This window comes from Rhea pennata, chromosome 3 (genome assembly GCF_028389875.1).
Source record: "Rhea pennata isolate bPtePen1 chromosome 3, bPtePen1.pri, whole genome shotgun sequence".
Taxonomy (NCBI): domain Eukaryota; kingdom Metazoa; phylum Chordata; class Aves; order Rheiformes; family Rheidae; genus Rhea; species Rhea pennata.
In genome coordinates, this window is record NC_084665.1 from 102,440,499 (window position 1) to 102,454,035 (window position 13,537).

General features: G+C 36.9%; 1 protein-coding gene across 25 annotated transcripts in view; it reads left to right on the forward strand.

The window, feature by feature from the left end:
- Positions 1 to 13,537, forward strand: part of DST (dystonin) — a 299,843-nt gene that overhangs the window by 239,913 nt on the left and 46,393 nt on the right. For all 25 annotated transcript variants that reach the window (XM_062572898.1, XM_062572885.1, XM_062572892.1 and 22 more), the window contains 6 exons: positions 3,324 to 3,443; positions 3,616 to 3,723; positions 5,586 to 5,804; positions 8,173 to 8,376; positions 12,331 to 12,562; positions 12,897 to 13,123. In XM_062572898.1, the coding sequence (XP_062428882.1) occupies positions 3,324 to 3,443; positions 3,616 to 3,723; positions 5,586 to 5,804; positions 8,173 to 8,376; positions 12,331 to 12,562; positions 12,897 to 13,123 (1,110 nt within the window). The remainder of the gene's footprint in view (positions 1 to 3,323; positions 3,444 to 3,615; positions 3,724 to 5,585; positions 5,805 to 8,172; positions 8,377 to 12,330; positions 12,563 to 12,896; positions 13,124 to 13,537) is intronic.

Genomic DNA, 13,537 nt, shown 5'->3' on the forward strand with positions numbered 1-13,537 from the left:
TTGGAATCAGTAGCGTTGCCGCACCTTTTTTCTAGCTCCTCTGTACTTTCCACAATTAAAAGCTGGATCATGTTCAAACAGTACTGAAGAACTGAAATAACAGTTGCTTGTATTCACATCCACAACACTTTTCTTCTTAGGATACAAAAATCCAGTTATTAAATATGTGAAGGTTTCTAAACTTATGCATACACACACACGGAGGTGTATATATGGGTACACTTTGAGACCTAGTACTCTCATTTCATCATTAAAAAGTCCCATATTTAAGCTCTGTGTTTGTAATTCAACATGGAGGCACAATTTTCCACTGCCTGCCTACAGTTCAGGCATAAAAATATCAGTGGAGATTTTTGTTTCTGCTAATAGTTCCCATAAACAACTATAATGGGAAAGCAGAAAGCACGTATGACACTGACTAAAGCTGACTAAAAGAGGCTGGCAGTAACTCAGATCTGCTTATAACTGAGGTTAAAAATAACTTAGTATTTAACTTTTTAAGGGGTTTGCTATGAATATTATCTTGTCTCATTAAGTGAATCCTTAAAATGTTGGGCTATTTTCTAGTAAGCGATAAGGTGAGATAGGAGTGTGTATATTGGCTCTCCTTCAACTTTTCCCAATTACTTAGGTTAGGAGGTTGCATTCCCAGGCACAACTTCAACAGGTTCAAGTCCTGGCATGCAAGTCCCAAAGCTACTGCTCTGCTGGTTGATTTTGCAAGGGCATGTTGCTCTCTAGCTCTGCATATCCCTAGCTTTCACTTCAGCTCTGTACAGACCACCATGGTGTGCTCCTGTATGCTATATCCTGTGATGAATACCAAGCAGCTTAACATGTCTCCAATGAAGGATAAGCTGCTTTGCATTTAGCTCAAAAAAAAAAAAAAAAAAGAGGCATGCAAATTTTTTTTATTATTATTTTTGGAGAAGGTAATGCTTTATAAGCTTATCCTGTGGCAACTGGTTCAGGTGTGTATACTGCTGAAGTTTTCTGGGTGGAGGCCAAGGTCACCAGTCATGTTTGGGTTCCATGGCAGTAGTATGTGTTTTGTGATAGACATTTCTGGGCCAAGGTGACAAATGCAGTAGGGTATATGAAGGGGTGAGAATATGGTTTCATGTTGTGAACAGAAGCCTGAAGGTGTAATAGACTAATATGATGTCCTGGTTTTGAGCGACCTGGGCAAAATGCTCCAGACTGATAGATTAATTCGTCTGTGTATGTTTTGGTCTTCATTTCTCAATATTGAAGGTACTGATTAGTGTCTTACCTTAGTTCAAGGAGTGCTACACAGAGACAGAGGTCATGTCCTACAGCTGGCTTGCATGCTGTTCTCCACTCAAAGGCAGGCCAGAGAGTGCTTTACAGTGTTCACAGAGGAAATCACAGTGCCGTCAGATTCACAAGTCACAGCCTTTCCTGCTTAGAGGAAAAAGTAGCACATGGAACAGTAGTCGTTTAAACTGAGTAGGATGAAATCAATGGTGTCATAGCAACTCAAGCGAAGTTCAAGGCTCATAAATAACTCTTATCATGCGATAAAATACACTGAATTGCTGATACAGGGAGTACCAATTTTGCATTCTTTATTCTTTAATGTATTACATGTGCACATCACAACTTAGAAATCCTATTTCCTCAGTAAATGGAGTTTAGAGATCTATCCTACTTCAGTGCTGCAGACCCTAGAAGTTTCACTGCCATGCCTTGATTTTGTTTTTTTCCATTAAATTTTTGTCCAGTATTATTTATATACCCATGATTCTGTGATATCAGGAAGACACACTGCAAGTAATTTGTACATCTAGCATATCTGGCATCATCTTATTCATCTAATTTGCTTGAGTCATAAATAGATGGACTTCAGAACTTGATTGTGAAATGCTCCCAGGTCAAAATTTAAATACCACTGATGCATGTATTTGGTGCTAATGTTACAGTACTGATTGATTCAGAACATACCTTTCTGTTAGGAAGTCACAATATTTAGGACAAAATTTACTTTCTGTATTACTTCAAATGAGAAATGACATCTAGTGGAAAAGAATGTTTGTGCTCTGTTTCTTGTAACAAATGGATTAAATAATCTGATAAAGACATGACTCATAAAGAGTGAAATCTCCAAATTACTTCTTTTATTATAGTGTGACTCATAATTAACCGCTAAGACATGACTGATTTAGTGGCTAAGGCAAGTTCCAGCTATGTTACAGGGACAAGGCTGTTGTGGGTCTACAGCCTCAAATGCACAGACCATCAGATCTAAAGGACAAGAAGGACTGAGTGTTGTCAGGAAGAGACTTGTGAGAACAGCATAGTTGTCTATAAGATGCGTAATAGGGTCTGACATAATACATTGTGACAGACCTTCAGAGTAGCTCAGAGCCATATTAATGTTCAGTTAGTTGCAGGTGTGGTCAGAGGTTTTTTTTTTTTTTTTTTTTTTTTTAAAGTTTTTAATAGTTTCCATTATGAGTATTTTCTGCATCTGAACTTCCTATATAATATTTCGCTTTGACTTAAACTCCAAACTACCCCCATTCAGTAATGCGATGTGTGTGCGCTAAGATGCGTACCTATAACTTGAGCTGAAGAGAGAACTATTTTTAATTTACTCTTACTTTTCACAAAAATTGGATCCTCTAAATCAGAAGTGTTCTAAGGTAGCTTTAAAGACATGTAAGTATTGACTAATGGTAATCAAAAGTCGATCCTTTAAGGAAAGGACTGACTATATAGAAATGCTCAGAATTATTTTTACATTTGATCCACGGTCTAGGTTTTGGATGAAATCCTGTCTTCTCTGAAGTCTGTGAGGTTTTTTTTTCACTGACTTCAGTTGAACTGTAATTTTTCACTTTTATTATTTAATATCAAAGCAGCTTTTCCGATTAAAAGGGTAGTGTCACACAGCTATTTCTTAGGGGTTGTTGCAACAGTGGCAGTAATAGTAAACATAATCAGGAGATAGAAAAGACATGAAAATTGCGTAAAATGAAACTAAACAGTCTAGTAAAAATTCTGAAATTATAACCCTTTTAATTTTCTCACGATGTCTGTTAGAGAGGTGTAGCCTTTGGAAATATACTTCTGCGTCTTTCTGCTTCTGCTTTGTCACGCTTATGAATTGAGCTGATCATATTAAATCCCTCAGAACCATTCTGTATTTCATTTATATAAAAACCTCATACGGAAAGTGAACTGCTATCTTTCTAATAATTCAAAAGTATGCTTTTTAATCGTCTTAGAAAATTTTGAAACAGTCATTCTAATTTCATGGCTATAGGATTGCTGAACTAATTAATGTCTCCCTCATTTAGTTTGATCAAGCAGCTGATGCTGAATTAGCCTGGATTGCAGAAACAGAAAAGAAACTGATGTCTCTGGGTGATATTAGGCTTGAGCAAGACCAGACCACTGCTCAGCTACAAGTTCAAAAGGTAAAAGAAAAGCATTTCCAACTGTCATGTTAATTACTGGCCAGCACACTCTCCATCTAGAAAATGTACTGGCATGATTTAATTTTCAGTCCATCATAATGCACTTCAAAAATAGTTTTTACTTCATGTACTCAATTTTTTTATCGCTGACCAGTTTTTATTGTGTTTCAAGGCATTCACCATGGAGATTTTGAGGCACAAAGATACTATAGATGAACTTGTAAAATCCGGGGATAAGATTATGAACTCATGCGCTGAAGAAGAGAAAGAGACCATGAAGGTAAAGTTCTGTAAATAGCAGCTACAGTGGTGGAGCTGAGGACAATAATATAAAGTGGAAAGATTCCCACAGTGTATCATTTTAAATATTAATGAAAAAGCATTAATTGCAGATATTTCTAGGTCTGAGGTTCATAATAGTAGGCGAAATGTCTATTGCTTCTTTGGGCACTCAAAGAGCAAGTCCTGAGTACTTGATTCATTCTCTAGCACTAATCTGAAGCCTGAACTGACATCTTCATCCACTGAAGATAGTATTTTAGCCAATGAGATGATTTGAGTGAAGCAAGTTTAGTCATCTGGGCTGGTGTGTGTGGAATCTGGTTGTTTATCTTCCTCATTTCCCTGGGGTCTCTGAAGCTCTGGGCGCATGTCCTGCTGTATCTGCCCAGTGCCTGTGCACCTCGGTGTGAGTCTGTGCCTTCATTTCTGCTGATTTCAGTTTGAGCCTTCTTTACGGAGATTGCTCCTGTTGGCTACCACAGCCCAGGAGAGGCATTCTGGTGCCTATGTTGTTGGGAGTTGAGGGGCGTGTGTGTGTGTACATCTGTGTGTGTGCATGCATATATATGTATGGATGTATATACACACGCATATAATGTATGTATATATGTGTATATACATCCATCCATATATATGTACACACATACACGTATGTATGTATGGGTGGATACATACAGGCATGCATATGTATATATGTGTATAAAAAAGTGGATTTTTCCTATTGGCATTTCAGAATGTTGTTTGTTTGCCAAGTTATGGTGAACCTGGATATATGTACGTTGTGTTACTTTGGTCCTTTGAATGACCACTCTCCTTGAAAAATAATACCTCACTAATTCTGCTCTGCGGCAGGATCTATGAATAAATTTTATTTGCTCTTATGTTTAAAACAGCTGAGATGTTTAATTGATTAAAAAATAGGCATTAAAGTAAGGGAGAACAATTTTATGTGAGCCTTTATTAAATGTTGGTATTAGTTAAAAATATTATGTATCTGTGTATTAGAGTGTATTTTGTCCTTTGGATAGCATCTCTATGCTTAATTTACATGCAAGACATAACAAATGAAAGGATTTTGGCTTGTTCTGCCAAAAACAGATTCTCAACTTCACATTCAACAGCTTATTTATATGTCTGGTTTTTCCAAGCTAGCATTTATGTGCATTGCCACATATGATATTTCATAAAAACAATAACATGGGCAGCTTTCCATAGGAAAAATGTATAGCTAGTTGATAGTAATTTTTATTATCACATGCCTGAAGAAAGAAGATTTGTAATATTTAAACCTTGTAGTTCTAACTACCATATCATTAATGGCAACACATCTTCATTAATTAACACATACTAACCTGGAAAATAATGTTGCATAGTTTCTGTTTAAAGTTTATAAGATACAACCAGAACAATACACCTTATTCGCTTGTCACATCTTCAAAAAACAGACTTTTTTTGCACCGTTCGTGATGCTTTGATTCAGAAATGCTGTGGAAGACTCACTTTATGCCAAGTATGCCTGAAGACGAGTGTCTTCGGTACAGAACTAGGGCTAAGATCTGCATTCAAATCATTTGCAGTTTGAGTAGTGCCTGTGAGTAAAAAGTCCTGTGTAAATATCAGACATTATTATGTGGAGAGCATGTAAGCAATCTTTGATTACCTTAAAAGTACTCTGCCAGATTTAGATCTCCTGCTGTGTTGATCTCAGTTCCAGAAGTGTTATCAAAACTAAAATTCAGGGCGCTGTGGTTTGGTGCTGTAATTACCAGAGACCATTTAGATATGAAGATAATAGAGGTCTTACAAATACCTAATGTGGAAAGACATGTATTGCTATTTTTTGTTAATGTTATTTTATAGAAAAAACTGGAAAGCCTCTTACAGAGATACGATACAGTCTGTCAAATGAACTCTGAGAGAAACCTCCAGCTGGAACGTGCTCAGTCCCTGGTTAACCAGTTCTGGGAGACTTATGAAGAGCTTTGGCCGTGGTTAACTGAAACAGAAATGGTCATCTCTCAGCTTCCTGCCCCAGCTCTTGAATATGAAACTTTAAAGCAACAACAAGAAGAGCATCGGGTAAGAATTTTGCCATTTTCTGAAAGTGTCACAAACCATGTAGTGGTCTCCTTAGAATTGTGGAGTACTCTGCTGAATGCTTAAAACCCCAGTAGTTATACTTCTGTTGAAAGAAGTTATTTAAATAATAATACAAAATATATTTTAAAAATCATTCTGTTCCAAAACTCTGCATGCAGACAGGATTCTCTGGGGAAGGCAGCAAACAGCATTAAAAGCGTAAGAGAGAGCTTAAGGAAAAAAGATTGCCATTGTAGTGAGGTACATGGGCATACAAAAGTTAATAGCTTAGAAATATGTTTAAAAGTTTACTTAAATGTCAATGTTAGAACACAGCAGACTCATAAGCAGATAAAATGGAGTTTGGAAGCTGCAACAAGAAATGAAAAAGGGTAGAGCAGGACAACTAGGGTACCTGATGTGAGCATGCTAAAAGCAAAATGCTGCCTATGTGTATATCTGTGTGCAGATATGCATATATCTTATGAACATAGAAAAATTTGGCATTTATTTTGCTAGTATCATATAAATGAAGCTTTGAGCCAAAAAGATGGACAGCTAGGGGGCCAAAAATTCAGCGTTTCAATTCCAGTGAACCTCTTATCCATTTCTCATATAAAATATACTGTATTATGTATTAATTTAAAGAAAAAACTATTCACTATAAAATCACAAAGTAAAGGCTACATTTTTGTTAGCTGGGCTCCATGTAGACTTTCTTAAATAGAGAAATGGTCAGCTGGAATGAAAAAAAAAACCCAGTATGTTTCATATATGGCTACATGTAATATATGGAACTATTATTTTCCCCACCAAAAACCTAGATGTTTTAACGTATGCAAAGCCTGAATTGCCACTGGAGACACCTGTCTCTCCCTACAGAGAATGGGAGTAACTAGTTTTTTTATTTTAGCTACCTCAGTTAAGTGTCCCAAATTAGATAGGATGAACGCTAGCTTCAAAGTCTTGTTTATGCTGAGGCTAGTTAATGAAAATGCGCCACTCATATGTACTGGCAAACACTGGCTTCTCTCGTTTATCTTCCTATTAGGTCCACAGTGAACAAACATTCTCTATTTAGACTAGTTATATTATATGAGCTTTACAAAATATCTTTATTAGTCATCATGACCCAAATCATGCTTGCTTTACTTACAGAATTGTTCCCCGTCTACTTTAATCATTCTGCTTGCATGAGAGGCTCTTCATATGAGCTTCTATTTTTATATTTTCCCTGGGCTATGCCATTAGCTGAAGATTTGTTTGTTAAGTAGAAGATTAATGTCAGGCAATTTTAACAAGTAATCTGATCTGAAATACTGGTTTACTGGAATTGTTTATTCAATAGTTGATCATGGCAAAGACCAAATCATTTATAGTTTTATTAAAAAAAAAAAAAAGTGGTTCTGAATGTGAGTGGAATTTTTTATATTCGCTTATATTTCTGTTCTGGTATATTTACTGATTATTAGCTTTATTCCACACGCAATTGTGGAATACATAGAGTTGATTCTGTGTTAGTAACATGCAGCTTCTGCATGGACTCTGCTTGGACTTTACCCTTGGGCAGATTACTAGCATAAGATTTGTACCTGGAAATGGGGACTATCTGGCCTTGTGTGAAGTGATTTATTTGTGAACAAGAATAAAATACAATGATTTTCTAAAAATGGTTGAAATCCAGTTTAATTTACTTACTAATTACTTGTTAAGCTTTATGTCCACTTAGTAACATTGCTGTTGAGAAGATAGTATGATCTAGTGTCCAGAGCAGCAACTGCTAAACTGCATTGGGTGTTCTCTGCTGATCTGCCTTCCCTTGCCTCTGTCCTTTTCCCTTGTTTTTTTGACTCCTCTTTCTTTTAGTTTGCTATTCTTAAATCATGGGTAATTTGTATTAATGTTCTTGCAATGTCACTTCCTCTTCTGTGAGGTTCTTCAATGAAATGCTTTGTGGCAAGTAGCAAGCACCATCATGAGAAGGATATACCTGGTGGCATTACACAAACGTCAGCAATGTTGTTGCCACTTCTGTCACTATAGGCACTAAAAATGATAGCGGGTGCCTGTTGCCAGTGTCGTACGCACAGTTAACATCTTACATGTGATATGTTCTACAGGTTTGTTGCATAGATCTTTCCAATACGTCTTTAATAGTGATGTTTTATGACCGGATAGCCATCCCTGTTTGAAAGGGAGCCATCGTTCGCAGAGCAGTCGCTGCCTTTATTTGATATTATTTGTGCTATACATTAGGATGAAGGGGTTTGTTTGGAATTGCTTGCCAGCTGGATCTATTAGAAGTGTGGACAGCTGAAATACGGTGGTGTAAGCATAAGAAACTGATAAGTTGTTTGGTTTGTTATAGCAACTGCGTGAGCTGATCGCTGAGCATAAGCCTCATATAGATAAGATGAACAAAACTGGGCCTCAGTTGCTGGAGCTGAGCCCAGGAGAAGGCTTTTCTATCCAAGAGAAATACGTGGCAGCTGACACCCTTTACAGTAAAATTAAGGAAGATGTCAAAAAGCGAGCACTGGCGCTGGATGAAGCCATTTCTCAGTGTACCCAGGTATCAATTTAAGTTTAAAATATAATTGGATTCATTCGAATGGAAAGATACACAGACGTCATCATCTTGTATGTATATATCAAGACTAAACTGCTGTTTTATCTGGATTTTTCAACCAAATGGTCTGTGAATGTTCATATCACTGCTGATGGTATTGATTTTCTAGCTGTCAAGGGGTTCTAATTTTATACATTGGTCAGTATTATGACTCCGCTGCATTTGCAAAATGTTGTCTTTTCTCAAGCTATAATTTTGAAGTGGAAAAAGGAACATTTGGGTGAAAAATGTGGGGTTTTATTTTTACCTTATTCTTTTTTCTCTTAGTAGTGTATTACTAATTGACGCTTCATCTGTCTATGGATATCAGTGTTAATCAGTTACATATATAACTTGCACATATTTATATCTAGAACTTGGCAATCTTAGTTACAGTCCTTTACCAATGGAACTAGAGCGTAGTTTATCAGAGTTAGTAGTAATTTATCTTTTACTCTTCATTATAAATGCACAGGAACTTTTAATATAGACATATGCTGGAACTGTTAGTGTACATTTTACAAATCAACTCTGACAGTATTGTGAACAAAACTAGACTTCATGAAATATCATCATAAGTATAAAATTCAGATCAAGTCCATAAAAGGTATGTATTTTAAGTGCATCAACCTATGGCATGAACCTCAATAAGTGTACTGTTATGTATTAGATCCTAGAGACTTTTATATTTTGGGTTGAATAGCAATTAAACCCAAACTGAAATTCTGTCTTTTCTCAAGTAAAAACTTATTCCTGAACTTTTACCCAAGTTCAGGAAAGGACTCATTAAACTGTGGACATGAACTCATAAAAAAAACCTTGAATATTCTATACTGTTGTCTTTATGGGAAATCCTCTTTTTTTGTGTTCACTGGAAATTTAGTGCCATATTCTGCTCAGATCCAAAATACTAAAATACGAAATAGATCCTGAAGTTGTCGTGAAGTCTGCATTCTAAAGAATTGTCTTTATAGATGATTGTACTTACCTCATGTTCCTAGCCATTGCTGACTGAGTTTAAGGATCTAAGGCATAAGGTGGCATCCAGTGTCATCAGTCTGTTTTTGAACTGGTTATGGACATGATTTTATTATACTTTCAACCATTCTAAACAGCTTCTTTATTCACAGCTCTGAAATAAGCCTGATTACTTAGATTCCACGTTTTTCGTTATCATAAATGCTCAGTCCTCTCCCCACTTGGAACTACACATTTGAAAATCAAGTTATTTGTTTGGTATTCCAGCCCTCGCTTTGTATGTGATAGACAAACTTAATGTACTAAGTACAGAAAGCTAGGATAAACATGCATTCTTTAGTAGCAACTACAATATCATCACATGTTGGGAAACTGCTTAATTACTTATGAAATACTTTAATGTTCATTTCACATATGTAAATGTATATTCAGATGTCAAAGAAAAACATTCGCAGCTCCCAGAATGTACTTTATATAATCTCTTCCTTAATTGAGATACATAAATATATATTATCAGTGCTCTGTAATAGGATGGATATGTCAGTGTTTGTCTAGACTGTCTTGGAAAAATAGTTATTTGACTCTTCAGATCTTAAATTATATTAAATTCCATTATATATCAAAAGCAGTATATAAACTGTGGAGCCAGAATGAGAGGATGTAGTGACCTACCTTTCCTTCCTTTTAAGGTCTAAAACACCTTGTCTCATTCATTGTAGTTAAGACTACAATGAGGGTCACTGAATGCACTGATAATTTAAATATGCAATATATATGTCCTAAAATTGACCTGAATATTTTGCCAGTTTAACTTCATTTTTTATCACTTCTGTAAGGTTTTGTTGCCCCAATCAGTTTTCCAGAAGCCTTGAATGTGAGAAGGCTGCTTATCTTTCTTAACACATTTCTCTACTTGTATGATGTTCGCACTTCTTCTAACAAAAACAGTGAGTCAATTACATTAGTTTCCCAGTCTAATTTGAAGTGTGTTGTACAATGGGAAAAAGTATTCACATTTGTTTTGCCTATGTTCCTTTGAATGGAAGGAAAAAAAATTATCATTTTTTTTTAATGTCAGGTGACCCTGCTTTGCTATGCTCTTTCTAGCACCTTTCCCAAATGTAATGGCAAGAGCTCTTGGTAGATACTGGTGGATCATTAGTTTCATCCACAGTCATTAATTTCCAGAATTTGACACGGGCATAATGTTGAGTCATTTTTGCAATTTGTATAGATCCAAAGGCATATATTAGAGCTTAACTTTGGATCTGTACCAAGGGATGAACCATGTTGACACAGCTGTAATTGAGTCTCTAGACACCTGGGCTCACAGTCAAAGGTGGGTGGACATAATACAGACTCTATTGTGCTTTTAGTTGCAGAAAAGAATGTGCCTTTACAGTGCTAACCAGCACCACCTGGGCAGTAGCAAGGGTCTGCTCACATTTTAATCCTCACATTTTATTCCATGTTTATATTCATCACATTTTAATCCATGTTTATATGCAAAAATTTTGGTCATGATATGAGAATGTATACTCAGTATATGTTTTTCAGGCTTGTATTTAATATTAATCACAGAATCACAGGATGGTTGAGGTTGGAAGGGACCTCTGGAGATCATCTAGTCCAACCCCCCTACTCAAGCAGTGTCACCGAGAGCACGTTGCACAGGATTGTGTCCAGGCAGGCCTTGAATATCTCCAGAGAAGGAGACTCCACAACCTCTCTGGGCAACCTGTGCCAGTGCTCTGTCACCCTCACAGTAAAGAAGTTCTTCCTTATATTCAGACAGAACTTCTATGGTTCAGTTTGTGCCTATTGCCTCTTGTCCTGTTGTTGGGCATCATTGAAAAGAGTTTGGCCCATCCTCTTTGCACCCTCCCTTAAGGTATTTGTAGACATTGATAAGATCTCCCCTCAGTCTTCTCTTCTCCAGGCTAAACAGGCCCAGCTCTTGCAGCCTTTTCTCATGAGAGAACTGCTGCAGTCCTGTAATCATATTTGTAGCCTTACGCTGGACTCGCTGTAGTAGTTTCGTGTCTCATGTACTTTGAAGTCCAAAACTGGACACAGGACTCGAGATGAGGCCTCCCCAGGGCTGAGGAGAGGGGCAGGATCACCTCCCTCCACCTGCTGGCAACACTCTCCCTAATGCATCCCAGGAGACCATTGGCCTTCCTGGCCACAAGGGCACATTGCTAGCTCATGGTCAACTTGTCATCCAGCAGCACTCCCAGGTCCTCCTCTGCAGAGCTGCTTTCCAGCAGGTCAGCCCCCAGCTTGTCCCGGTGCCTAGGGTTATTTCTCCCTAGGTGCAGGACCCTGCACTTGCCCTTGTTGAACCTCAGGAGGTTCCTCTCTGCCCAAATCTCCAGTCTGTCCAGGTCTCTCTGAATGGCAGCACAGCCCTCAGGTGTATCAGCCACTCCTCCCAGCTTGGTATCATCAGCAAACTTGCTGAGGAGGCACTCTGTCCCCTCATCCAGGTCATTGGTGAATAAGCTGAATAAGACTGGACCCAGTACTGACTCCCAGGGTTAGTAATTAAAGTAATCTTTCTTTCTGATGAATCAGCTGATACCTTTCTGAACTGATGAAAAGTGTGACTCTCTAAAATACAGTACAAAGTAATCTATTAGTTATGCAGGACTACATGCAGATAAATGCTGCTATATGTAAAGTATCTTCAGATGAAATCTTTCAGGAGTAAATCCAGACTTCAAAGTAAAAATCCATAGCAGAAGTATCATTTTGCAAGATCATCTTCATAACTTAGGTATTAGAAGATGGAAAGAAAGATAAAGGTGTATTCTAATGTAGTTAGAGTTGTTCAATATATTAATTTTTAAGTACCTTTTTCCAAGATAGTTTTGAGATGCAGTTTTGAATAATTTTTTTCTTGTAATTTCTCCTGTCTATTCTTTACCACTCTCTCAGTTCCATGACAAGATAGATCCAACTCTTGAGAGTCTCAAGCGCATAGTTGAACGTCTGAGGCAGCCACCTTCGATCTCAGCAGAGGTTGAGAAGATTAAAGAGCAGATCAGTGAAAATAAGAATGTTTCAATGGATCTGGAAAAACTTCAACCAGTATATGAGACGCTTAAGCAGCGAGGGGAGGAAATGATTGCTCGTTCAGAAGGAACTGATAAGGATATATCTGCTAAAGGTAATAAATTGAGGAAAATTTCATGTAGCTGAAATACAGCAAGCTGCAATATATAAAAATCTTCATTTTTTTACTACTAATCTAGGGGTTGTGTTCTCCTGGAGAAGTTGCTGAAGGTTTATAGGCACTAGTTTAATAATTCATCCTGGATATAAACTCTGTTTTATTTTTAAAGGCCTTATTGATTATTTCCCATTAACGTTATAGTGAGTGAAGAAACAATTTAATATCTGAACTTTAAAATGTATACATATGACTGTTTCTATTGTAGAATTATAGAGATATTTATGACCAAGATTTGCCCAGATAGTAAACTAGTTCCTCTGCTGTTTAGCTGTTCAAGATAAACTGGACCAAATGGTCCTCATTTGGGAAGATATCCAGACCTTGACTGAGGAAAGAGAGGCCAAATTGTTGGATGTAATGGAACTAGCTGAAAAGTTCTGGTGTGATCATATGGCTCTAGTAGCAACTATTAAAGATACTCAAGACTTCATTCGAGAATTGGAGGGACCTGGAGTCGACCCATCTGTAGTCAAGCAACAGCAAGAAGCTGCAGAGGTCAGTAGAAAGTATTTGATTGACCTAATGTATTTTATTCTCAGTATGCAGAGAAAAGACAGAATTACTATTAAATACCACAGGAGAATTCTTTTAGAAACCAAAGGGGATAATTATATAGAAATTTACTGTAATGGTATCTGAAGAGTCTATGGCAAATGATATGTATCAGTACTTAATTGCACTGAGCATGTAGTTTATGTCTGTCATTACATTTACATGTCTGTTCATAAACATATGTATAATAGGTATATTACTAGGATTTTTTTTAAAGTCTTACATATTTTAGATTCCCTGAGTAATATGTAACATCTAAATGAAAGACATATAGATGTATATATTATGCTCTGAGCCTGTAATTATTTATGCTGATAGTTAAAGATTTGAAAGTACAATGATAATCTTTGAAAAAGA